We start from the raw sequence: 26,958 nt of genomic DNA on the forward strand, positions 1-26,958 counted from the left end.
GGATGTGACCTGGTCTTCCTTTGAAAATAACACTTGATGGGGCTGGAGAGATGGCTCAGAGGTTAAGAGCACTGGCTGCTCTTCCAGAGTTCAATTCCCAGCACCCACATGGTGGCTCACAACCATCTGTAGTGAGATCTGATGCCCTCTTCTAAATAAATAAATAATCTTTAAAAAAAAAAAAAAAAGAAAGAAAGAAAATAACACTTGAGGGCTTTAATAAAGCTGGGCAGCAGCCACCTGCCTGTCTTCCCAGGGACCCATCTTTCGTCTCTTCACCTGGACAGTGTGCTGAGTCAACCCTCACACCCCTTCCCATGTACACCTTATTCAACAGCAGCAAACAGCAGTTGGATCGGACGGGACAGTCACTCTGGTCAGGGCCTGCTGTCCCCCATTACCTGGGACAAGTCCTTGTTCTCCAAGGGTAGTGGGTACTCTAGATCCACAGCCTAGGTTGTCAGCTTTTTCAGACTGGAACCCTTTTTCTAGAAGTACAGCAGAACAGGATTTGGGGTAACTTGTTTGGTTAGAAGCAGTACTCTCCCTAGGACATTGGGCAGCCCCAGCCTGGAATTAGGGTCTTTAGAAGGATGGAGGCCTGACTGCATGCCCTGTGGAGCTGAAATGCCTGGGCAGTTCTGTCACCTGGGCAAGGCTGCCTCCAAGGTAAGGTAGACCCTAAAGATCTGCCGCACACAGCAGCCCTTCCCAGGGGTCCCCTCCAACTGCTCCCGGAGCCAGCATGTTTATTATTTGCTGTTCCTTCCCCCATCAACAGTGTCTGTTTTGGTAGTGACCTCAGAGGGACAGCTTAGAAGGCCTCTTCTACCTGACAGCCGACAGGAAAGGCCCCTGGAGTGCCTGTCCCCTCAGGCTGCCCCAAGTAACATAGCCAAGCCTCTACCCAGTGGGCTTTTCCCAGCTGCTAGAGGTGTCAGACATCTGCCTAGGGGTTGGAGGCATCTGGGTCCCCACACCCTTGCCCAGAGTTCCATGGTTACTGTGCCTCTCACCGGTGTCACAACCAGCCAGTTTGCCATGGCTCTTGAGGGAGACCTTTTGGGGACGCCGTAGTACCAGGCTGATGCTCCTCAGTGAGTTTAACCCTAATGACCTCCAGGAGGCGCACTTAAGCTGTGGCCCACTCTTCAGGATCATGGGGCCATCTCAGCTAGATTACTGCCTGCCTGCCATGTTCTGAGGAGTTCCAGGTTTCTAGCTCAGGCAGGGACTAGAGGAACAGCCATTGGGCTGTTACTTCTCAGGACAGCCTGGTTTAGAAGGGTGAACATAGGCCACTGTGGACTCGGGGAGGGGGTGGCACTCCAAGGCTATGGGGGCACCACCGGGATCGGAAAGTCTGCCCTCCCTTAGTTGGCACCCTGGGAAGGTAATTTGGACACAGGTAGAAACTGCATGAGGGGTTCTAGTGTTTATGTTTAGGTCAGGATCCCACCACGCTGAGTATGCCAAGCTCTGTAGTGGCCGTTCCCACGGTTGCCTAGCCTGCACGACTACCTGAACCAGGGTGGGAACAGGCCTGAGGGCTTGGCACGGTCTTGGTTGTCAATCTGGCAGCATTTAGACTCCCCCGGGAACACCACGAGCTTGTCTGTTTTCAGAAGATTAACTGAAGTGAGCAGACCCAGCGTGAATATAGGCGCATCATCCCATCAGCTGGGGGCCCATGAACAAAAGCAGACTATCAGAATCTGCTTCCGACTACAGATGCAGTGTGACCAGCTCGCCGCCTCATTGCCATGCTCTCCCATTGTCATACCTTCCCACCATGAACCAAAATAAACCCACCCTTCCTTTGGTTGGTCTAAATCGGGTATTTTATCACAGCAATGAGAAAAGTAACTAATACAGTGTCCTCATTATAAAAGGGACCTTAGAGAACCTCCTTACCTCTCCACTATATGAGGCTGCAGCAAGATGACCAGCCATGAACCGGCCCACTGGGTCTCCAAGACCTTGCTTTAGCACTGGCAACCTCCAGGAGTGTTAGATACATTTCTGCCGTTTATAAGCCATCTGGTATGTCAGGCAACCCTGGTGGGAGCAACAGGCTTCCCCGGAAAGCTGAGGCATCTCAGCAGGGCTTGTCTTCCATGGCGTCCAGGGCCACACGGTGCCTGCTGTGCAGTCTGTACCTTCCATGGCAGGAAGGGATGAGGGTGGACCTGGCAGATCCAGAAGGGCAGGTTGGGTGTGTTTGTATGAGAATGTCTCCTTCCTAGGAGACTTTGGCCATTCTACCAGCCCAGCTCCTTCCCAGTACTTCCTGCTCCCGAGCAGTGGGGAAACCGCCTCCCTAGGCTGTGTGCCGCTCAGTCCTGACGGTCCCTCTCCGTCCTTTCTCGCCCCTCCTTTCTCCCAGGCTCAGTCAACCTTGAGGGTCCAGAGCCTCTAGGGTGAGTATGGAGTCCTGGTCCTGAGGGCACGTGGTCATGGAGGGGCAGCATGGATTAGGAAGCTCAATGGGTTGGGGTGGATTGGTCAGAGCCTTGGGCATCATTATAGGCCAGCCAGTAGGTGCCATGCTCTGTCACTGTCCTCTGGTGAGTCCCCTCTCCTTTCTCCCTCCCTCCCTCTCCCTAGCTCCTCTTCTTTTCTTCCTCCTCACCCCTTCCCATTTATAAACATGCCTTACTAATCTACAAAGCATATGCCTCTCTTGGTTTTTCCTGTCCTTTTTTATCCTGATATTAGCCAGATTTAAACCAGGTTTGCCTCCCTATGAAATGAATGGAAGAATCATTTTGTTCTTGGAAACACACTGCAGCCTCTGGACCCACCACAAAGCTCTGTGTGGAGCTGCTCTGGCAGGGTTTTTTTTTTTCCCCCTGCTTTGGTAGGGCATGCTGACTGGCCTTGCTGGCAGAGATCACTTTCTACATATACCCCATGGTGCTTCAACCACACCTGCAGCTTTGAGTCACCCACTTGGCACTGAACTCCCCTGGCCTTTCCTCTGTCCTCTGAGAGCACCCACATAGACAGTGATGTCTCAGGTCTGGGCTGGGGACACATGGCCTGTTGGCCCTGCATCTCAGGGCACATAGGTGTGAGGCTCAGTCAAGGGTGTGTGCAGTCCCCCCCCACACCCCCTACCCAGACCAGGGCTCAGGCTAGGCTCCTGGGATACTTGCTCCTTTGCAGCTGGCCAGGAGTCCACCTACCAGGAAAGTGTGCCTAGCTTTGGGGGCTGCTGGGCCAGGGACCAGTGTTTGTGCTCTGTGGGTGCCCAGGGCCTGGGTAGGTGTCATGTTAGGACACTGTGGTATTTGAACCTATAACTGCATCCTAGTTGATCTGTGTTTGTCCCTCATTCTCCAGGCCCAGCAAGGATGCTGAGCAGGAGGGCCACTCACTTCACACCACATCTTTATCTCCTAACCTCACTTCATCCTGAAGACACCAGAATGAATATGTTAGTTGACAGGCACACTGCCCATCCCAGTGTCTTAGATGTGGCCAAGATGTCCAACACCCCCACCTTGGAGCCCATGATCTTTTAGGGAGGACAATCTACACCCAGGTAGCCTCGGCATCTAGAAAATGAGATGACAGATGAACATACAGTGTGGCAGTGGATCCGTTGGGGGCAGAGCGTGGGCTAGACACCCTCAGGGATGGGCCTGCAATGTGGAGAGAGGAGTTGGGAGAACAGCACTCAGATAAGGCTGGAGAGTCAGACAAAGGCCTTATGGGACTTAAGGACTTGAATCTTAACCACATGGGCAATAGGAAGTTGCCCACAGGGCTGTATGAGTTCTCTCTGGCTGAAGTCTTGTGGACCTCTAGAAGGCTGTGTAGCCATGTGGGTGGCGCCTGGGTTGAGTGGGAGCCATAGAGTCAAAAGAGGCCATGATCCAGTGTGGTCAGGAAACCAGTGAGATGTGTTGTCTGCTACGGCACTAGGACCATCCATCCCTAGGTCACCCTAAGGAGAAGTACCTTACTCTCCGGTCTAGCTAGGGTTGTCCTAATTTCTCTCAGCAATATTTTACAGCTTTGAGAACACAGGCTTCACACTTATCCCTTAAAGTTTCAGTGTCCACAAGCAGTATTGTAGTTTTAGCTTCTAATTGTTTATTACTATATAGAGAAACATTTTTTTGACCTGTTACTAGAGAGCACTATAATTTTCTAATTCACGTAGTAGTTTTAAGTCTCTTTTTTTCCCCTGGTAAATACTTACAGCTTCCACGTGCACATTTCAACCCTGGTGACAATACTGTTATTCTTTTCAGCATCCCCCTCCCTCCCGCCCTTGTGCTCTCTGGCCAGGGCCCCCGGTGCTAACCTGATAGCAGTGGCCAGAGCTGCTCTGTTTCTGAGTACGGAGGAAAATTTTAGCCCCTCCTTGTCTCATGTGAGGTTTCCTGTTGGTTGTCTGCGGATGTCCTTTATCATGCATGCAGAGCATTCTTCCAGTCCTAGAGTGCTAAGGGTTTTATCTATCAGGAATTTTGTCAGATATATTTTCTGCATTTTTTGAGAGGACTATATACATTTCATTTTTTCCTATTCATATTTTTCCAGTGATGAATTCCATTGGCAGATGTACTGACTTTAAAACTAGCCTTACGCCTCTAGGGTACTAGTTAATGGTGTGTGATCAGTTTATATATTGCTGGGTTTAATTTGCTGGGGTTTAGGGGAGGATTTCCATGTCCATGTTCATCTGGGACACTGGCCTGTTGTAGAGGATGCTCCTCGGACTGTTCCTCCAAGATACTCTTTAAGTAGTTAAGATTCAATTTACTTTATCTTTAAATGAAGGATGGACCTCACCAAGGACACTATCAAGCTGGGGTGTTTTCTTTGTAGAAAGGTTTTAAATTATGAACTCAAGAAATTTAATGAATATAAGCTATTCTATTTTGTATTTCTGATTCTAACTTTGACAAAGGGGTGACTTTTAATAATTTCATCCATTTTATCAAAGTTATCCAATGTATTTGGCTAAAGTTATTAATACCCCTTTTTAGCCTCCTAATGTTGGAAGTCTCTCAAGTCTTTTTTCTCATATTAGTGATTTGTACTTATTTTTGCAATTTACCTTTACAGATGACTTTTTTTTTTTTTTTGAGACAAAAGTCTCACTAAGTTGTGTAGGATGCCGTTGAAATTGCTTGTGGCCAGACAGGCCTTGAACTCAGGACCTTCTTCCTTAGTCCCCAGATGAGCTGGGGTTACAGGCCCAAACCACTAGTCCCAGATTATAACCAGCTTTTAAAATTTTATTTTCTAAGCCAGGTAGCGGTGGCACACACCTTTAATCCCAGCACTTGGGAGGCAGAGCCAGGTGGATCTCTGTGAGTTCGAGGCCAGCCTGGTCTACAGAGCGAGATCTAGGACAGGTACCAAAACTACTCAGAGAAACTCTGTCTCAAAAAAACAAAAAAAAAATTATTTTCTAAGCTGAGTGATGGTGGCACACACATTTAATGCCAGAGTTTGAGAGGTAGAGGAAGGTGGATTTCTATGCATATGAGGCCAGCCTCGTCTATAGAGCAGATAGCCAGAGCTACACCAAGAAACTATCTCAACAATTTTTTTCCTGTTTTTGTTCTAACACATTAAATTCCTATTCCTTTCTTCTATTTGTTTGGATTATTTGTTCTTTTCCCGGGCTCTTTTTTTAAAGATTTATTTATTTATTTTGTATGCTCTGTTCTGCCTGCATGCCAGAAGAGGGCACTAGATCTCATTACAGATAGTTGTAAGCCACCATGTGGTTACTGGGAATTGAACTCAGGACCTCTGGGAGAGCAGTCGGTGCTCTTAACCTCTGAACCACCTCTCCAGCCCTCAAAGTATTTTCAACGCTCTTTCAGTTATCACTGTTCTTTGGACGTTTCTAAATGTGTTGTTTGGGGAGCATTTCAAGTTAAAATTTAAAAAATATTAATGTTTTGGTTTTTCTGAGACAGGGTTTCACTATGTAGCCCAGGCTAGTCTTAGAATTATAGCCATCCCCCTGCCTCAGCCTCACATGTACTGGGACAGCAAACATGTACCATCACACCCAGCTTTTTGAGGCTTTCTTTAGATACTCTTTGTTACTGATTTATTGTTAAGTTTTATTATATTTAAGGAACATACACTGTATAACTTAAAAGCCTTTTTAAAAAGACTGTGTGTGCACATGTGTGTGTATGCACGCATACATGTGTATATGTATGTGTATGAATGCATGGGTTTGGGTTCCCATGGAGGCCAGAACATCAGATTCCCCTGGTGCTGGAGGCACAGGCAGTCATGAGCCACCCAACATGGGAGGTGAAATAATTCGGGTCTAACGAAAGAACAGTATCTGCTCTTAACCGCCAAACCATCTCTCCAGCTCCACTTAAAGCCTTTTCAATGGTTTTGGTTTAATTTTTTGAGACAAGCACTTGTATGTTGCCCAGGTGGCCTTGAACTCGTGATCCTTTTGGCTTAGCTTCTAAGAGCTCTGGGGATTATAGGCATATCCCACAAAACCTGACTTAGAGCCTTCTAATTTTACAGAGATTTGCCTTACAGCCTGACATGTGTCCTGTTTTGGAAAATGTTCTATATACATTTGAAGATAATCCTTGTCCTGCTCATCGTGCTGTGGCTAGATGTGATGTCCTATAAACTCCATTTAGGACATGTCAGTTGGTACCCCAATGTAGCATGTCCTGACTGATTTTTGGGTTGCTTGTTCTGAGTTCCTGCGAATGAAATTAAGTCTCAGTGCTGGTCTCTTTGGCATTAGATACCCATCCCAGCTTTCTTACAGTTCATCTTATAACCTCTCCGTTATTTTACATTGTTTTTCTTTTCTTTTTCTTTTTCTTCTTCTTTTTTTGTTTTTGTTTTTGTTGTTGTTGTTGTTTTGTTTTGTTTTTCAAGACAGGGTGTTTCTCTGTGTAGTTTTGGTGCCTGTCCTGGAACTCGCTCTGTAGCCCAGGCTGGTCTTGAACTCACAGAGATCCGCCTGCCTCTGCCTCCCAAGTGCTGGGATTAAAGGTGTGCGCCACCCAGCTGCATTGTTTTTCTTTTACTCTTAACTTGACTTTGTATTTGAAGTGCATATCACACAGTAAGCCAGAATATGGTTACTTCCTGGTTTTTAAGTCCACTGTGATAATCTTTGTTTTTATTTTATTTTTATGGGGCCATATGTCTGTGTGCAGGTGAACATATGCCATGCACACATGCAGAGGTCAGAGGGCACATCTTAGGCATCAGTTCTCTTCTTTCCCTTTTCTGAGGCAGCAGCTCTCTCTCGTTTCTGCACTGCATGCTCCAGGCTGGCTGACCCACCAGCTTCTGGGCGTCTCTGCTCTCTGCACCGTCTTCCATCGCCCAAAACAGTCCTGGGGTTACAGCTGTGTGCCACTGCATTTGGCTTTTTACCTGGGTTCCAGGGTAGGACCCAGGTCATCCAGCTTTCGTGGCAAGTGCTCTTACTTGCTAAGCATTCCTGTTTAGCTTTGCTTTTTGACTGGATTGTTTATGCCAGGCTACGCTTAAGCAATTGTTGATTTCATTTGATTTGAAGTGATCGTCTTTGTTTTCTGTTCATCTCGGCTACCCCATGCCCTCTCCCGCCTGTGCCTCCCTATTTTGGATTGTTGGCACCTTGTTTTCTATTCCAGTTATCGCCTCCATTATGTGATCTTACCTTTTTGTTTTCTTTTCAGTGATTATTACAGGTTTTATCACGTGCATATTTAACTTATTGATTAATTGGACGTAGGGAAGAGGTAAGGAAGGAAGATTGAAAAACCAGAGAGATCACTCTCTGAGTTGGCAAATTTTAGGGAGAATTAGTGTTAAGGGTGATGAAAGGGATGGGTGATGATGTCTTCTGGGCACAAACTGATTTGAAAGTACTTTGGAGGCATCCGAGAGAAAACACCCGTTAGCCAGGGTCCAGGCTGGCAGTGTGGGGTCACGAGCATAGGGAATGGTGGGATCAGTAACAGCGGGAGAATCTGCTTGTGGGGCACGTGTGCTATGACAAGGCCCAGGGTCAAGATGAGCTCAGGAGGAGACAGTGGGAGTGAGAGAGGAAAGGTCAGAGTAAGGGAGGGCAAGGTGGCATGTGTGTCTTGGCTACCACAAGAGGAAGTGGCTTTGTGGTGGTGTGGGTCAGGCCAGTGTGAAGGCTTCAGGGAAATTAGAGGTTTTCAGGGCAATGTGCAAGAGACCCTACAAGATCGTTTTAAGTTCTATCCCTAATTTTTCCAGTGGGTAAATGGGGGTTCATTTATATTATCCAGAATTTCACTAAAATAATTCATCAAAAAATCTCCAGAGTGAGGCCACATTAACTTTGCCTGATGCTGCTTGCAGGAGAAGCAAGATAGTGTCCACCAGGTGCATACTGAGGTCTGGTGACCTGGGAGTCCACAGGGACCTTAAGGACTGATGTTTGGGTGACTGCGTGATCCAGTCCACGTTTCAGTGCTGAGGGGTTGAGGAAATGGACCTTGAGAATGACGATGGGTTCTTGTCTGCTTTGTGCAACCAGCTCAGCCTGCCCTACCACAAGTAGTGAAGAGTCCGTTTGGACGAACCTTTATTGGGGCTCCATAGTGGTAAATGGAAGAGATGTCTCCAGGACCGACCCCAGAGAGTAGAAACAGTGCTGCATAATAGAGCCAGAGAAGGGGAGCGTTATGTTTGTGTAGAGCTTTCAAACCCACCATCACCACCCCGTGTGTCAGTCATAAGCCTGGAGTGTGCACCAATCAGGAGCAAACAAGGAAGTTCTCCCTGAGCCCCTCCAGTGAAAGGGTGAGCGGAGTCACTGAGACGCTAATCAAGGCTTTTCATGGCCAAAATATAGACACCCTGAGCAATTACAGGCTGCTGGAGGAGTCGTGATTGGAGCAAGGCCCCCGAAGTAGAAGACGTGGCCGCAGCAGCCATAGTTACAGCCATAGTTACAGAGTGTCCACCAAGGGCTCACAGCCGCTGTGCTACCCTCATGACAGTCCAGCCTGTTGCCAAAGAAGTGACTCCTTGGTCAACTCTAGGCAGGTGGCGTTTATTTATTTTGCAGTATTGAAAGTTGAACCCCAGGCTTCCCACATGCTAGGGAAGCACTCTGCTATCTTCATAGACATCCATATGTGCTTACAATATAGACCATGGAAAGCCAGCAAACTCTACATACAGATTATCAACATCTTGTCCCTGGGCTGCAGGCACTGCCTTACTAAGAGTCATGGGAGTTTATCAGATAGATGGGCAATACAGTTAGAGATGTCAGATGGTCAGATGGTCAGATCTGACATGCTGGCTGGCGGGGGTTCTTTAAATCTAAAGAAAAGCTGTTAATAAGAAAGTTATTAGGTCTATTTCCTAGGAGCAGTCCATTCTGCAGTGGTTGGCAAAGATATAGAAGCTGTGTTTCTTCCAGAGAACAGGAGGGTGTAGACTACTCTCCCTGGAAAGACAAAGGGACATCCCACATCACACTGTTTTAAACAGCTGGCTGCTTCTGCAGCAAAGATAATGGGTTCATTTATTGTTTCTCTGCCTTAGGGAAAGTCCAGCAGCCAGCAAAAAAAGTGACCCAGCAGACAGTCCCATAGGAAATGCAGTGGGTCCCCTCCCTGCTGAGCCTTCAGATGAGACCCAGAGGCCCTGGACTGCCTGAGCCCTGACTCCTGATCCATAGAAACTGGTGGGTAATATCTTTGTTGTCTTCAACTGCTTGCTTAGGGGTAATTCCCGTGTGTGAGTGTAGCAACATGACTGCCATGAAAAACACCAGTGCTGATGCCTGCTTCATCCATTGGTCACAGTCTGCAAACCGTTCTCTCAATTCTTTTCTCTTTTATTGACTAGCTGCAGTGTGTATACAGAAGCCTTTGAAGCCCCTGGGTCACGCTGATGCACTTTGTGTGGGAAGGGCAGGATAAAGGTGTGGGTCCTCGTTTTCATAGACTGACTTTCAAAACAAACTGTTTCTTAGCATCTTATGAAGTGGGTAATGGGTTTTCAAAGGGTGATCACAGACTTATGGATTTAAACATGTGTCTTCATTAAACGCACCCTGTGGATAGCCAAACTATCCCTTCTTTATGCAGTGCAGCCGATCTGGGTCGATGCCCGAGTCAGTCCCCATGAGCATTACCTTTGACATGTTTGTGGCCTTGGTTCTCTAGCACGAAAAGACCTTCCGAGTTCATCTTACACTCTTTCCATCCCAGGCTACCTTTTAGAAGAGTTTCTCTCGCTCCACCGAGACCGAGGTGTGGACTTTAGGGGAACTTGTCACTATTTGGTTAAGCCTTTGTGTCTAGGCTTTGTTAGTAGAAAGAACTAAGAAATAGTTTGATTATTTTTAAGATAAGTATAAACAGGCACTTTTCGTTCAAATTCATATCCGTACAATGTCTACTTAACGTCATACATGATTACTCCACCCCAATACACAGCAGTACTCAGTCATTCGATTCTTTCATCCCCAGACACACAGCGCTAGGTAACAGAGCTGTGTCAACTATGGTTGCTGAAAATAGTGCAGATTTGTGTAATATTTGTTCAATTTTTTGGATTGTATTGATAAGTAGGCAAAACAGCATTTTAAATATTTGGAAATGATTATTGAAAACAACATTTTTCAGTCATTCTTCTTGCAAGCAGGATGAAATGACTGGGTTTCATGATCCCTTGTAAGAGTGGGAGGGTTATGTTATCTACTGATACTACAAGTCAGCTAGTTTTGGTTTGCTTTTACTGCTAAGAATTCTTAAAATTTAGTTTTGGAAGGCCTGGTGATACACATATTTAACCCTAGCAGTCTGGTAGAGGCAAATGGATCTCTGAGTTCCAGGGTGGCTTAGGTTTATACAGAGTTCCAGGGCAACCAGAGCTACATAGTGAGACCCTGTTTCAAACAAAACAAAACAGCAGCAACAATGAAACCACAGGGCTGAAGAGATGGCTCAGAGGTTAAAGCACTTGCTCTTCCAGAGGACAGAGTTTGGACTTGAGCACCAGAGCTGAGTGGCTCACAAGTTTGTTTGCTTCCATGAGGACCAGCCTTGGGACTCGAAAGGAATCCATGGAGTCAGCGTACTACGACCTTCTTATCTGAGGAGTAAGGGGAAAGATGCTCACACACTCTTGATGGCTTCCTTCTTCTGCATTCTTTATTCTGTGTTCTCTATTCTCTTATCTTATCCAGAAATGTTCCTTCTGTCTCTCTTGATGTTTTTCTTCTAACTCTCTTTATTTTTTCCCTTACAGATTATTTGCCCCAGCAAAATCTTTCAAGCAATCTAAAAATTACAATGTGGTTACATTCTGTTTTTCAAGTGAATGACTATGATTGAATACAAGTAAGAAACATGTTTTTCATTTCCCTTACATGATTTAACGTATTACAGGTGAAAAACAAGTTGTCCCAAGAACCCACGTACATGCATACCCAAGCAACTTGTTATAGATTAACAGAGTATGAGCAAGCAAGATATTCTTCTCAGCCAGTTCTTTTACTGGCAGGCTTCATTTTGTGGTTACAAAGAAAGAACTAATCATTTTATTACTTATCTTGAAGGGTAATCTTATAAGGAATCACAAACCTAAACTTTTTTTTTTTTTTTTTTTGGTTTTTTGAGACAGGGTTTCTCTATGTAGCTTTGCGCCTTTCCTGGAACTCACTTGGTAGCCCAGGCTGGCCTTGAACTCACAGAGATGCGCCTGCCTCTGCCTCCCAAGTGCTGGGATTAAAGGCGTGCGCCACCACTGCCCGACCAAACCTAAACTTTTATACATGAAAAACAGTCTGCTTTACTTTAAATCTTTAGGGTACATACCCACTCACCAATAGGTTTGTTTTTTGTTTTTGTTTTTTTTTAAGATTTATTTATTTATTATGTATACAGAAGAGGGCACCAGATCTCATTACAGATGGTTGTGAGCCACCATGTGGTTGCTGGGAATTGAACTCAGGACCTCTGGAAGAGCAGTCGGTGCTCTTAACCTCTGAGCCATCTCTCCAGCCCCCTCACCAATAGTTTTTTATATCAGGTGACTGAGGGCAGAAATGGGTACAAGGAATTGATCATCATCTTTCATCACCAGCCAGTCCTCGAAAGGAACGTACATCAGGTAGTAATAACGGGGCTGCTTTGTCTTTTGATCCCCAGCCTCAAAGCTATTATCAAACATCAAATCTAACCCGCAGTTATTTTCACCGTGTTCACCGTGATGAACACCAAAATCAGTGAGTGCATCTTTCAACATCAAGATTAAAAGAATTCAAGCCAGCTTGGCTCCTGGGATTCGTTTGTTTTCCTTAATCATTAACCTGAACTGCGATCTATGCAGCTCCTAAGGTAAAACTCATAGGCCCTAGCTGTGTGACACTTCCTTTATTTATTTTCAGTCATCAAAACTCTATTTAAACTAATATTATTATTATCAATTAACCAGTACAGCTTAGGGAGAAATCATCTTCATAATAACCCACAGGTAAAAATGCCCAGTAGAACAGGATGTTTCCATGAGATAAACACACTACATTACAGGCAGTGGGGATCTCCCCACACTCATTCACACCATGCCAGATACCAGAGAAAGATGGCAGCAGCAAATATGTGAAGGCACAGCAGGAGCAAAAGACACTCTGGGGTCTGGGGTCTCTTTACATACATAAATAGAAATAATAAATCTTTTAAAAGTAGTTTAATTTGGCAATTGCACTGACATGCGTACATCTCTAAGGTGTGTGCACTTCTGTCCCTGTCTCTTCACCCCATTTACCCTCTGGCTAATAACATCATCAAAGCCAATCTATAACATTTTTATTATATATAATTTATATATGAAATATAAATAAGATATTTCATGTATAAAAACACAAGATTACTGGGCATGGTAGCACATACCTGTATTTAGCACTTGGGAGACAGAAGCAGGAGGCTCAGGAGTTCGAAGCCAGCCTCAGCTAAATGAAACCCAGTCTCAAAAAGAAAGAAAGACAAACAAACAAACTTCCCAAGCTCCTGGCTCCATATAAACAAGATATAAGTTAGCTGGGCGTGGTGTCCACACTGAGGCAAAGGAGCATGAGTTTTAGGCTAGCCCAGGTTATACAGTGACATCTTGTCTTTAAAACATTAGATTAAGAAAAAGTATAAAAATTAAAAAGAATAGAAATTGTCTGGGTCTGGTGGCACACGCATGGTTTTCCAGGCTGACCTCGAGGCTAATACTGGGAAATCACAACTTCAAGGCCTGCCTGGGAAACACAGTAAGATCCTGTATAAAAATAAAAGGTAAAAGGAGGACTTGGGTTATAGGGGTAGAACACTCATTGAGCATACATGAAATTCCAGTACATTCCATCAAACCCATATACATACATACATACATACATACATACATACATACATACATACACATGCTTAGAAATAGATTTGTTTTTGTTTTCCTAGGTAGAGTTCCTCTGTGTAGCCCTGGCTGTCCTGGAACTCGCTCTGTAGACCAGGCTGGCCTTGAACTCAGAGATCTACCTGCTTCTGCCTCCAGAGTATTGGAATTAAAGGTGTGCATCACCACCACCCAGCTTAGGAATAGATTTTTTTTTTCTTTTTTGGTTTTTGGTTCTAGACAGGGTTTCTCTGTGTAGCTTTGAGCCTTTCCTAGAACTCACTCCATAGCCCAGGCTGGCCTCAAACTCACAGAGATCTGCCTGCCTCTGCCTCCCGAGTGCTGGGATTAAAGGTGTGTGCCGCCGCCGCCGCCGCCGCCGCCGCCGCCGCCGCCGCCGCCACCACCACCACCCAGCAGGAACAGATCTTAGACACAGAATATCCTCTTGCTTCTTACAGCTGTGCAATGCTCCATGGCACCAGAATCCTTCCTTCAACCAGAGCCCCACAGATTGACGTTTGAGGCTTAGTGGTCACTACCATATGCTCATCACCTTCTCACTGTCTGTGGTAGATTCCTGGATAAGGGGTTTGGGGGTCAAATAATAATGGCAGCCCTCATTTTGCTCAACATGCTTAAGTTCCCCCCACCCCACCCCAGAGGTTTGTAATATCTTAGAAATCGATGAGTCATAGCAGAGGAAGTCACTCTGAGATTGCTATCAGCTCTTGGACTTGCCCTTTTGAGGGAACGGTTATAGCGCTGCTGAGAGCTGGTAATTTGTATCAGTCTTTCTTGATTATGCTGGGTACCTTTCTCGCATCTGCTTCTGCTTCCATTTCTACCGCCAGTCACATCTTGCTCAGCCTCAGAGGGAGTGTCTCAGAGAGCTGGTGGCCCTGGGGTAGAGGAGAGGGTGGCGTGAGAACTCTCAGCTCTGTGTTCCTCAAGAGGGCTGCCTCAGGGTGTCTGGTGTACTGATGAAGCCAATTCCTGGCCCACCCAAGATATATTACCTTAGTCTACCCGAGCAGCAGGCCGATGTCCTGATGGGGGAGATAGAAAAGTCCCTCACAGAGAGACTGGCCCCTCTTGCCCAGTGCCAGCTTCTGGGTGGTGACCATTCCACTTGGAGAAAGAGTGGGATGTTCACTATACACAACTCTAATGAGCTGGCTTGTTTTGTTTTTTGAGACAGGATTTCTCTGTGTAGTCCTGGCTGACCTCTGTAGCCCAGGCTGGCCTCAAACTCACAGAGATCTGCCTGCCTCTGCCTCCTGCGTGCTGGGATTAAAGGTGTGTGCCACCACTGCCTGGCCTGAGCTGTCATTTTTGTCCCACCAGACTTCTTTAATCTGAGGTCTATGCCACAGTTCAGGACCTGTGAGCTTCTTGCCAGAAGCCTGTCAGTTTTCTGGGTTAAGGGAGTAGCTAGAGGAGCCCTCAGACTAGAGGTGGGTTGAGCGGGGAGGACTCGGCTGGAAAGGTGTTCATGGAACTCCCTTGAGACTGAGGAAACACGATGGGTGGCTGGAGGGTTGCGGTGGACGACAGCAGCCCAGCTGTGGGGCTAGCGTGAGGTCAGAAGCCAGCCTTCCAGTCAGAAAAAGAGGAAGGAGGGCAGAGAGTGTGGACAAGCAATTCAAGGACAGCAAAGAGGCGGTGAGGCTCTGAAGAGGCGGGCACCTGAGGCCGGGCTAACACCCGAGGTCCCACCCCTCTGTCCCGGAGGGAGTCCCAGGAGGGTGTGTGACGGCACTGAAACCCAGCAGCGCTTTGGGAAGGCCCTGGAGCCGAAGGGCACTGCCTGAGGTGAGTGAGTGAGTCACCGGGGTGAAAGGCCTGGAGGTCAGCATCTGAACCGGCACCTGCCCTCAGCCCGTGGGTTTTGACCTAAAGCCTCTGTGGGCACCGAGGGACAAGGGGGCAGGAGGTTCCTAGGAGAAAGGATAACGCCCGTGTCTCTCTGGCATAGATTCACTGTGGAGGTGGGTGCTGGGCTCCTGCAGTAGAGGGATGAGTGGGGAGGAAGGACAGGGAACGCTGCCGCAACCATTCAGAACCCCCTCACAACTCAGGAGCCCCTCAGGACTTGCTTAGAACTCTTGAGAGCTCCCCTCAGGGACTCTCAGGATGTCCACAAAACCCTCTTAAGACTACCTCAGGATCCTCTCAGACCTCATTGGTGTCTCCTCAGGACCTCCTCAGGATCCCCTAGAACCCTCAGGATTACTTCAGGATCTCCTCAGGACGAGTGCCTCAGAATCTCTTCAGGACTCTCTCAGGATGTCCCCGGGACCCTTTCATATTGATCCCCTCATTACTCTCTCTCTCTTTTTTTTTTTTTTTTTTTTTTTTTTGGTTTTTTGAGACAGGGTTTCTCTGTGTAGCTTTGCGCCTTTCCTGAAACTCACTCTGTAGACCAGGCTGGCCTCGAACTCACAGAGATGCGCCTGCCTCTGCCTCCCGAGTGCTGGGATTAAAAGCACGCGCCACCACCGCCCGGCCCTCATTACTCTCTTAAAGCTCCCTCAAAACTCCTTTAGCTAAGGGCCTCTTTCAAGACTCTTGGAGGATTCTCTGGGTCCTCGCCATGTCCCTTGACCATCCTATGTTAGAGTCTTCCTAACAAAGCTCTCAACCCCATGGTCTGTGGAAATCCCACCTGTAAGGACCATGGAACTAGCATGGCTGGAGGCCAGAGCTGCCCACTGAAGGAATGGGGTCTGTGCATCAGCTCCAGGTGCTGGATAAGATGGAAGGGAGGCCGAGAAGATGGAGAGGCTGATGTGGGCAAGGCCACTCAGCCAAACCAGGGCTGTAGTCATTATACCTGTGGATGCACTACCTAGCCACAGGTGGTGGGGTGAGAGGCCCAGCTTCTGGGAGAAGAGTCCCGAAGGAGCTTTTAGCATCACCCAGGAGAGGCAGCCACGGTACAGCAGAGCCAGAGCCATCCAAGGGAGAGTGAGTATCTCTGAGTGGGAGGATATGCCTTCATCTCCAGGAAGCCTCCATGTATTCTGAGAGCCAGCGACTTTTACCTGAGGACTGTGGGGCCCTGGGATCTCAGATATGACTGCTAGAGCATGACCCCAGTGCCCTTCTTGGACCTCAGATGGGTTCTCTTTGCCTTTGCCATGTTTTTGTTGACGTTGTCATTTTGAATTAGCCTGAGTGGAAAATACAAGCATGTTTGTGTGGCACCAGCACCTAAGAGTGCGTGAATCCAGGCCTAGCCAGCCCTTGCTTCTGAGCTCCCTACTCACACCCTTGTCTTGAGCCGTAGCCTTGTGGAAGGCATGCATGGATAAATGACCGTGTGAGTGGGTGGCACAGCTCTCAGAGGCCGTATGGCACTTTGGTTTAGGAAAAGGTAGAGAAAGTGGCTGCTGCTAACTCAGCCCCCCCCCCCCCCCCCGAGTCACCTCACCCCTGCCACAAACCAAACCTCTTTCCACGGTCTAGGTTCTTGCTGCCATAGCAGGAAGCCGGAGGAGCCTGAGGTGGCTTCTTTGTTCAGGAAGGCCAGGAGAGGCTGGGGTGCCGCCATCAAGGGGCTACATAGGGCAAGTCTCAGATTGAAGGGACCCCACAACAAAGCCACTGGCCTTGTGGCATCATGTCCTTCTACCGTGTGGCCACTCATTTCTTCATTCATGTAAACCTGTGGAAATTTTCAAATGCACAGAAAAGTGGGGGGTAAGGCAGAGATAACAGGGTCCCAGCCGCCCATCCCCACAGGGCCACCTCTGCCACATCTGCTTAATGAAGATCCCACTCCCCCCAGCCTTACTCTGCCAGGGACTTTCAGGAGAATCGCAGATCCCGCCACTACATCGGATACTTGAGTGTGTATTGCCAGCAGACGAGAGTTTTGGGAGTGTTAGTCTCCAGACAAAAGTCTGGGCCGTGCCATAGGCTGCCTGGCAAGGCCTACAGAGGCAAGGACCAAGATGAAAAAACCAGGTTCTGTGGCTGGAGGTGAGAGCCACAGCCTGGTGCTTACCTGTGTCTTGTCAGGACCACCCTGCAGAGGAGACAAAGGCACAAAATCAAAGAGGAGGACAGCAGCAGGGCCGAACCCATCCAGAAGAACAATGTGCCATGGGAAATGCCCAGCGGTCTCAGGGGAGAGCTGGGGAGAGCTGGAGCAGACAGCTGATGAAAGGCGTCACCGAGGCTGGGCCCTGCAGAGGGGTGCCTGGGTCCAAGGTGGGAGGGAGTGGATGGGCGAGAGTGTGCCCAGGGTGTTTCACTGGTAACTCCTGGAGTCGATATGAGGTTGGATGCTGGGGGCTTTCAGACAGCAGGGAAGGCTTCTGGGCAGTGGTTTACTGAGGAGGTGGAAAGTTTGGGGTCCTGAGATGGTGAGGGGCTTCCGTTCAAGTGGAGCTCGAGGGTGTTACCATTTCTGTCCCCCTGTTGTCCTGTCAAGTGGGGATAGGACTTGTGGAATAAAGGGAGGTGGCCTCGGCAGGCTGAGCACTGGTATTGGAGGACCTGGCAGGAGAGCGGAATGGGAAGAAAGGCTGGACCGTCTGGGCCAATGGCTGAGTGGGGCTCACAACCCTGGGTGTCATATTTCCACTCTGCACCCGCCTCTTGTGGATTCCAGTCTGTAAACCCATCAGCAAAGTAACATTAGAAGCAGGATCCTGTCTTTGCTGGCTTTGGGCCAGCCAGTGGGGGAGGGGAGAGGTTACTTCCAGACCATGTTCTGTGAAGAGGGAACTGAAAGTGCCAACATACAAGGGAGATAGTTCACATCCTCTCTGCTAGCCCTACCTTGCACAGCCAGGGTCAAGGACACAGAGGATCCCGCCTTCTGATCCCGGCTCCTGGGGCTGGGCCATTTGTGTGCGGCTAAACGGTCACTAGATGGGGTGTAGCACCTAAGAGGACCCTAAAATAGACTCCAAGAAAAGTCAATGCTCGAGGCATTGTCTTCGTAAGGCAAATGCAAAAATATCTGTGTAGATCATTGTCAGCTGTTGTGGAATATTATTTTAAGGTGTGTTACTTTTGTTTATGTTGCAATTGTTTAACTCTGTGAAGCTGTGTTACTGTGCCTGTCTAAAACACCTAATGGTCTAATGTTGGCTGGACAGCCAATAGTGAGGCAGGAGAGAGAAATAGATGGGGCTGGCAGGCAGAGAGGATAAATAGATGGAGAGAGGAAAGAGCAAGAGAACAGGAGAGGGGGACACAAGGGCCAGCCACCCAGCCACCCAGCCACCCAGCCACCCAGCCAGCACTGGAGTAAGAAAGAAAGATGTACAGAAATAGAGAAGTGTAAAAGCCCAGAGGCAAAAGGGAGATAGGAGATATAAAGTTAAGAAAAGCTGGCAAGAAACAAGCCAAGCTAAGGCCGGGCATTTATAAGAAAGAAAATGTCTGTGTGCGTTATTTTATTTGGGAGCTGGGTGGTGGGCCCCCCAAAGAGCAAAGAGCAAAAACAGCCAACAGCAGTCAGCACTTTAGACAAAGACAGGCTCACCCCTAGTGTTCCGTTTGCCTTCAGCACTAGGCGGGCCTGGGGAGGTGGGTAGAAGGTGAGGCTCCATCCAACTTCTAACTCAGGTTCTGGAGGTGGCCCCAGTACTCTGACTCCTCAAGAGGAGGGCATTGCAGGCCTGAGCACTGTCTTAGTTAGTGTTCTTTGCTGTGAAGAGACATCACGACCATGGCAGCTCTTATAAAAGGAATCATTTAATTGAGGGTTCGCTTATAGTTTCAGGGGGTCAGTCCATTATCATCATGGTGGCGTGCATGGCGCTGGAGCAGTATGCTGGATCCAGCTATATGGAGCTATATGCTGATCCAGAGGCAGAGAGAGAGAGAGAAGAAGAGAGAGGAGAGAGAAACTGACTGGCCCGGTGCGGGCTTAGCAGGTTCAGCATGTGTGAAGAAGGTGAAGGCTGCCGAGGCAGGGCCCTGGCTGGGCCAGGCAGGCCTCAGGAAGGGAGTACAGCCCAGGAGTTGAAGCTGGTAGAGGCAAGAGGCACCAGTCAGTCTGCAGATATGGTCCTGAGGCTGCCCAGCGGGGACAGTGTAGACTTGGCCAGGACCCTGAAACCTGACCAGCAATGGCCAGGTCTCTGAGACCTGGGGATCTAAAGCCCCTGAGAAAAGGGCTGGGCACCCCCATAGGGCAGCCTGGGTAGTGGTGTCCTGAGTCACCTGCTGAACCCGGCTTAGAGTATAAGAGGCTTGGGGTGGTGTAGAGCCAGGGTTGAGGGCAACTTGTAGCCTGTGCAAGAGAAGGTGGTGGTTAGAGACCATCGTAACCTCCACATGTTGAGCATCTTCCTGGGATACGCTGGCCTCTAGATCACCAGGCTACTGTGGGGGTGGGGGGTGGAGAGGTCTTGATACTGCTGTCCCACCTATCTGTCCAGAGGTAAGAAACCCCTGGAGTGGTGCCCTGCCCTGTGAGCCTGTCCACAGGACAGTAGGGGACTCAGCAGCACCTTCTCCAGATCCTGTGGCCAGAGGTTGAGGTTTCTGAGGAGGCAGAAAGTCAGGAGTGGCCGGTCTGCATTTGTCTGCGGGCCGACTGAGCCAGGCCTGCTTCCGCCGTCTGTCAGGTCTGGATACGTGACGACTGGCAAACACATCTTCATGAGCACGGAGGAGAGGGAACGTTGCTGCCTCTGGCCAGGGAGCAGGGGATAGGGTGCCATTTCGTGACCACAGACACTGTGGGGGCCTGCCCAGTCATGATAAAAAAAAGAATAAAGTGAGCTAAGGAAGAGGAAGCATCCCAGGGTGGGGCTGAGCTGCCCGGGTAACCATTTCAAGTTGTTTCTAGAGCAAATGCGTTCTTTGCTGTTTTTCTGTAGGTGTCCTCAGAGGTGACAGGTACCAGCTTCCCTTCCAGAAATCCCCGCTTTTCAGCTCAACCTCAGGACTGGCGTAAGCAGTGCAGACAGCGAGGGGCGGGGAGCAGCCACCTCCCTGTTGCTGTCGTCAATAAGCCCACAGCCTGCTCAGCTTACGGCAGGCTCGAGACAGACTTAAGACAGACAGCTGTGAGGCTTGAGAAAGACAGCCGTGAGGCTGGCCGTCCTCAGCCCCAGAGAGACCAGGTGTGTGACATGATGTAGCTGGCTGGGGCTTCCACATGGGGCAGAGATGCATGGGATCTATCCCATTTGATGATGCCGGGCTGGAGTCTATCAGATGAATGAGGATGGACTGGGATCTGTCAGATGGGTAAGGCGGGGCGGCAGAGCTTTGTCAGATGAGGGGGTGGTGGGGTTTGGCTGGGGTCTGTCAGTTAGGTGGGGTTTGGCTGGGGTTTGGCTGGGGTCTGTCAGTTAGGTGGGGTTTGGCTGGGGTTTGGCTGGGGTTTGGCTGGGGTCTGTCAGTTAGGTGGGGTTTGGCTGGGGTTTGGCTGGGGTCTGTCAGTTAGGTGGGGTTTGGCTGGGGTTTGGCTGGGGTCTGTCACATAGGCATGCTTGAGCACAGTTGGGACTGGGCTGGGGACTTGGATCCTCAGGGTAGGCTTCTTGAGGGACCTGGCGGAAGTACTTACACCAGGACCAGTGCACTGTTCTCCCTAGGGGTTGAGGTGAGGGATGACATGGTCCGCAAGGACGTAGTAACTCGGGATATTTCTGGGCTTTGGTGCCTCCCTCATCTGGGACTCCAAAGTCTATTTTGTAGGTGGTGTCTCGCACTTGAAAACTAGAAAAGAAAGTAACTGTTTTTGCCTTTGAGAGGAGCAGCGAGTTTCCAGCCACATGCCTTCTGTGGGGCCTGGGGCATTTCCATAGGGGTCCAGGCTCCAGCACCTGTGGTTTTAGAACCTCTGCAGTATCTAACTGATAGTCCCTTATTCCTGTCCCCAAATCTCAGGTAGTGGCTGGGGCCCCCAGGCCTGATTATGAACAGACAAGCACTCAGGGGTCTGTGGGTCCCCATCCAGACATCAGGATGGGTGAGGGACAGGCTCGGGTGGGCTCAGGCTTTCCGTCTGCCCCCACAGACTTCTTTCCTAGATGATCGGGCCTGAACCCATAGGGCAGCCTTCTGCTTCTCCATAAGGGGGCTTGATCTTGCCCAGGGAGGTGAAGGAAGGACCTCCGCGGTGCACAGCTGGCTCCCCTTCTCATGTCAGCTCCATATGTCACCCCAGGTAGGAAGTTACTCGCCTGAAAGCACCATTTCCCCAACCCAGCAGCCAATGGCGGGCGGCTTCTCCAGACCCAGCCGTGAGCATCCCAGCACTGGCTGTGTGGCAGACGCCGAGTGCTGGTTGAGGGCAACCCGCCTGCAACTCTGAGGCAATTGGGAGTGTCTGGCTACAGTCCCCTGTGCTATACTGAGGCAAGGCCAGGACATGCGCTGGCTGTCACTGGGCCCTGGGACTTGACATCCTGAACTTTGCAAGGAGGTGTCCTGAAGGACCAGGCTTCCCTGAGCAGGGCGCCTCTTCTCAGCTGTGTCTGCACCTTAACCTCTTGGAGCATTTGAGTCTTTCTTCCTTAGGGTCTTGTGTTATCTTTAAAATGGACAGAGGTTTTGACCTGACCCTACAGAATGCTAGGTCATGTTGAGACTAACCTGAAAATTCCAAGCTTGGGTATGTAACAAGAGGCCTCCATATAGCCACGTGGGACAGTGGACACTAGGGAGGGGCCAAGCAGTGGCCCCATATCTCACAGCCGCAGGTTTCAGGCAGCTGAGAAGCCAGGCTGCCCCTTCCAATCCCAGAGGCAGAGAGTAAGAGTGTGTGGGGGCGGGGCTATGTTTTCAGGTGAAGGGGCCTCAGGTGGGAGCCCAGCTGCTGGCAGCATGGAGCCCTTCCCCACAGGCAGCCCAGGACCTGTCCTGTCCAGCTCCTGGATACTGAACGAATTCCAGGGACATGTTCTGCTGGAGTCCCCACAGGGTGCCTCTGGGTGAGTGTATCTGGGAGTGAAGGGCAGACAGGAAGGGCCATCTTAGTAGTCAGTACCAGGGCTTTCGAGGACATCCTCAGAGCTCAGCCTGGCTCAGGGCCCTCCAGGGGCCTCAGAACCCTGAGTTGTATGAAAAAAAACAAACAAAAACTGCAGAGCAGGGCTCATGAAACTGTGATTGCTGGCAATCAGCCCATTCTAATCCGGCAGATAATGGAATCTAGACACAAAGATATGATAGCAAAATATTCGGCTCAGCTGGAGTCTGTGCCTGGCTTCTCTAATGGATTGTGGCCTTGTAGGTTCCCTGGGGACCAAAGAGGAAATGAGCCGTGGCCCAATCTAGCATGCATTAAACCTCCCTGTCTGCAATCACTGAGCTGGGTGCTTGTCCATTTCCGGTGTGGGGAAGGAAACATGCCTTCGACTTTTCCAAGGCAGATAGCAGCCTTGGCCTGACTCTCCCTGGTGAGCAACTCTTCCTCTCCTCTGTCATCTTCCCCAGTAGGAAGCCGCCGTATAAAACCTGGACCCATGACTCTCCCAATCCTGCAGCCCTTCCTGATCCTGGTACCCAGCAAGGAACAAGGCGGTGAGCCAGGTGTCCAGTGTGCCTGGGCTCAGCGCTTGCTGGCAGTTTCTTGAGTTAGCTCCCACCCAATGTTGTGGAGTCGCACCAGCCCCCCTATGGTAGGGTAGCCGAGGCTGGCCCGACAGTAGGATGAGATGGGGAGTCTGATTGTCACACCAACTGCCATACCCTAGATGCCAGGCCACTGCCCAAGCCTACCTGGGTGGGGCTTGATGAACTCAGTAACCCTCCTGGGCCTCATTGTAGAGAGCAGACAGGGGAGTAAAGGGCCAGTGTAGACAGTGGAGGGTGGCCTTGGTGGGCCTCTGAGTGTATCCAGGTCCCGGAGGGACAGGGCTATGACCACTGAGAACTGTGTACCTCTGAGCTCAAGGTGGACACCCTGATCTCAGACATGAGCTTGGGATTAGTCCCTGGGCTGATGCCTGGTGGTGGCACCTCAGAAGTTTCCACAGCTTTCCAGAGGTGATCTCAAGTCATATAAACCCACTGTGGTCCTGTGCTTCAGGGACAAACCAGGCAGAGCGGGTGCTGTCCATATCTGTGAATCAAATGTAGGTGTCTTCTTGCAGTCAGGTTGGGGGCAGAAAGCTGCAAGGCCCAGCCTTGGGATCCTTGGGCCCATAGGTGGGGCTGCCTCTGAGGCCTCCCTGCTGAGAGCTGCATGCTGAATGAGGCTGGTAGGCATCAGTCTCCACCCAGGACTTGAACTCTGGAGAGTTGGAGGCTTCCTGGACTGGACCTGTAGACACTCTTCCCACCTTCCCTCTCCCCTGCAACAGGCCGGGCCGAGGAGAGAAAGGCTAGGGAGAGATGGAGGAGTCGTTCTGTCTCTAGCTTTGGGCTGCTCACTGCAGCATTAGGCCTTCCTACATCTGGAGTCTTTGGTTTCCCTACCTGTCCAGTGAGAAAAGGTTAGGCCTCGAGGGTGACGCTGAGATTTTTACAGTTTCTATGGTTTCTTTGGAAAGGGGAGTTTCACAGTGTGGTGCACGCTTGCTCCAGAATTCCTGTCCTGAGGTGGGCAGGCCCTGGGACAGGGATAGGGCCTTACCCTGGGGCTCCTCCTTCTACCTACCCTCACTGACTTTCTGACCCTCCCTGCAGCCCCAGGACCATGAATGCAACTTGCAACAGCAGCAGCACGTGGCCTGATTCGATCACCTACATCTTCACCACCTACTCAGCCTTGCTGCTGGTGCTGGGCCTGCTGCTCAACGGCCTGGCACTCTGGGTATTCTGCTCTCGCATGCACCAGTGGACAGAGACCCGCGTCTATATGACCAACCTGGCTGTGGCTGACCTCTGCCTGCTCTGTTCCCTGCCCTTCATGCTGTACTCCCTGAGAGACACTTCAGACACACCAATCTGTCAGCTCTCGCAGGGTATCTACCTGGTCAATAGGTACATGAGCATAAGCTTGATCACGGCCATCGCTGTGGACCGCTATGTGGCCGTGCGGCATCCGATCCGTGCCCGTGAGCTGCGGTCCCCACGACAGGCTGCCGCAGTGTGTGTGACCCTCTGGGTGGTAGTGGTCATCTCCCTGGTAGTGCGCTGGCGCCTGGGGCTGCAGGAGGGTGGTTTCTGCTTCAGGAACCACAGCCGGCAAAACTCCAGCACCATAGCTTTCTCGCTGCTGGGCTTCTACCTGCCACTGGCCATAGTGGTCTTCTGCTCTTTGCAGGTGGTGACTGCACTGGCGCAGAGGCCAACCTCTGATGTAGGGCAGACAGAGGCCACCCGCAAGGCCACCCACATGGTCTGGGCCAATTTGGCTGTGTTTATCTTCTGCTTCCTACCGCTGCACGTGGTCCTGACCGTGCAGTTCTCCATGGGCGCGAACACCTGTGCTGCCCGTTATACCTTCAGCCGCGCCCTGTCCATCACAAGCAGACTCTCAGATTCCAACTGCTGCCTGGACGCCATCTGTTACTACTACATGGCCAAGGAGTTCCAAGATGCATCCATGTCAGCCATGTCCTCCAATACACCCCACAAGAGCCAAGATTCTCAGAGCTTGACTCTTACCTAGAAGTGAGCATGTGCCATGAACCAGAGGAACCTGTGATATTAGCAAGGAGCCCCCAAATCTGCCTGAACATGATGTGGGTTTTGAACACTCTAGGAAGCTCAGGTGGCCTGGAGAGGCTGTATCTGCTCCCTGGAAGGGACCAGAGGACTGAGACTCTTAAAGACCAACTTGAAGGACCCTGGAACAAGGCCACATACTTGCCACTCCAGATCTAGAACCCCTGAGGCACCAGAATGGGGCCTTGGTGGCTGGCCACTGGGTTTAGAATGGAGATCTGTCCTGGAGATGGTCCTAGAAGGGCCCTCGGTGTCAACCAGATACAAGTGGTGAGAGGCTAAGAAAGAACGGAGAGTTTGGAGAGCCAGGAGACATCCTCTGAGAAGACTCTCTAGTGGCTGCTTCCTTGAGGGACCACCAGACTTCACACCTCCTATATGGTTAGGGAGAAGGGCAGTAGCTGTGGTCTGGAAGGCTGTCTTCTATAGCACATGGCTCTCGATGTTGCTCTGTATTCAGAGGGGGTTCCAGCTCAGGAGACCCGATGGTCATAAAGCTGTGTTCAACAGTCACACACTGCTGTTGAAGCCCTGAGCCTCTTGGTGGTGTTTCCATTTGATAGTGGGCCTGTTGATCACAAGGCCAATGGCTGTAGTAGTGGTCTGCTGGAGTCTGTTGTGAAGAAGATTGACATTTGGCCTGGTCCCTGCATTCTCTGGGGGTGTGGCCTCAGGCTACAAAGGGGCTCCACAGACCAGGATTAGCTACAAAGCCAGATCACTTTTGGAGTGTGATAGCCCTGGGCTTTCTCTCTCTGTGCTTTATTTTTTTGTCTTGGCTCAAATGCTGCAGCCATACCTGGAGCCAGAGCCCCCAACTAGGGGTGGCCCGCCACACTTCTACTTCTACTTCATCCAGCTCTGACTGCCTAACTGTCCCCTTTTTGTTATGACCTTTTCTGCAGAAACCAAAAGTCTGCTCACCCTCCAGATACCAAAGAAAGGATTCCATCCAAGTACAGACTGGCGAAGCAGTTTACTGGAGTTACTTACAAAACATGGTGACTCCACCACTCCATGGTGGCTCCACCACTCCATGGTGGCTCCACCACTCCATGGTGGCTCCACCACTCCATGGTGGCTCCCATCACTGAAAAGTCCCACTCAACGGGTAACAACTCACAAAAACTGCACCAGTAGATTACCAGTCCCTAGGAAACTTCCACCTCATATATACCTGGACACCCACTCCAGACAAGATACAGATGGGGGTCTGAGGGGGTGGTGGCTGGAACCTCAGGTCCTCTGGCCCTCATGTCCCTCTAAGAGGGAATGCTGACAGCTTCATGCCCAACACCAATCTGTTTAGAACAGTAGTATCTTCTTATTTCATTGCCATGACTGTGAGCCAAGGTGTTCAGTGGATGGAAGCAGCAATCTTCTTGCTCATGGTTGGTGATCGTGCTAAGCCAGAGGAAATGGCTTTCCGACCACAGTCTACTACTCTTCCATCAGCTCTCGTGTTCTTTCCACCCTCTGCAATTTTCTCTGAACCTTCACCTGAGAAGGGATGATGCATCTATATAATCTATAAAATATATAATATACATGTGCGTGCCTATGGTTCTTTTCTGAGTATCATGCTTCTAGACTATAAGAACAGACACTTATTCTAAGCGGCCTGACCTTGGTAGAAGAAACAAACCTCAGGAGGGGAAGAAGTGGATCCCTTGGGGCCCCCGCAGTCCCTCCTAGTGTGTGGCAGTAGGTTCTGCCCACAGCACCAGCAGAGCGCTTGTCCTGACGAAGAGAGCACTCTACCCTGCTCACCCTCTTTGTAACCGCAGTTTTAGGGGGACATCCCACGCTCCCCTAGGCTAGGCTTGGCCATCTGGCCTGATGGTGCAGAAGAAATGGGTGGGAAGTAAAGGGCAGAGTCTTCGCCCAAAAGCTGCAAAGTTAGCGTACTAAAACGATGGAGACAGTGAGAAGGCTCACCTGGCAGGGTGCTTGCGACCAAGCCCGGCAACCTGAGTTCAA

At 49.9% G+C, this 26,958-nt stretch overlaps 1 protein-coding gene across 6 annotated transcripts; it reads left to right on the forward strand.

The window, feature by feature from the left end:
- Window positions 1-2,183: 2,183 nt before the first annotated feature.
- Window positions 2,184-26,525, forward strand: Gpr35 (G protein-coupled receptor 35). Of its 6 annotated transcripts, none has more exons than XM_042259880.2 (3): window positions 2,184-2,420; window positions 9,544-9,685; window positions 23,995-26,525. In XM_042259880.2, the coding sequence occupies exon 3, from the start codon at window positions 24,005-24,007 to the stop codon at window positions 24,920-24,922; it is 918 nt and encodes a 305-aa protein (XP_042115814.1). In that variant the 5' UTR covers window positions 2,184-2,420; window positions 9,544-9,685; window positions 23,995-24,004; the 3' UTR covers window positions 24,923-26,525. The 6 variants fall into 6 exon arrangements, with proteins under 6 accessions (XP_042115814.1, XP_076405754.1, XP_076405756.1 ...); XM_076549639.1 differs by lacking the exons at window positions 2,184-2,420; window positions 9,544-9,685 and adding exons at window positions 11,610-15,198; window positions 20,232-20,604; XM_076549641.1 differs by lacking the exons at window positions 2,184-2,420; window positions 9,544-9,685 and adding exons at window positions 11,610-15,198; window positions 20,232-20,477.
- Window positions 26,526-26,958: the final 433 nt, after the last annotated feature.

Source organism: Peromyscus maniculatus, chromosome 13, assembly GCF_049852395.1.
Source record: "Peromyscus maniculatus bairdii isolate BWxNUB_F1_BW_parent chromosome 13, HU_Pman_BW_mat_3.1, whole genome shotgun sequence".
In the NCBI taxonomy this organism is placed as follows: Eukaryota; Metazoa; Chordata; class Mammalia; order Rodentia; family Cricetidae; genus Peromyscus; species Peromyscus maniculatus.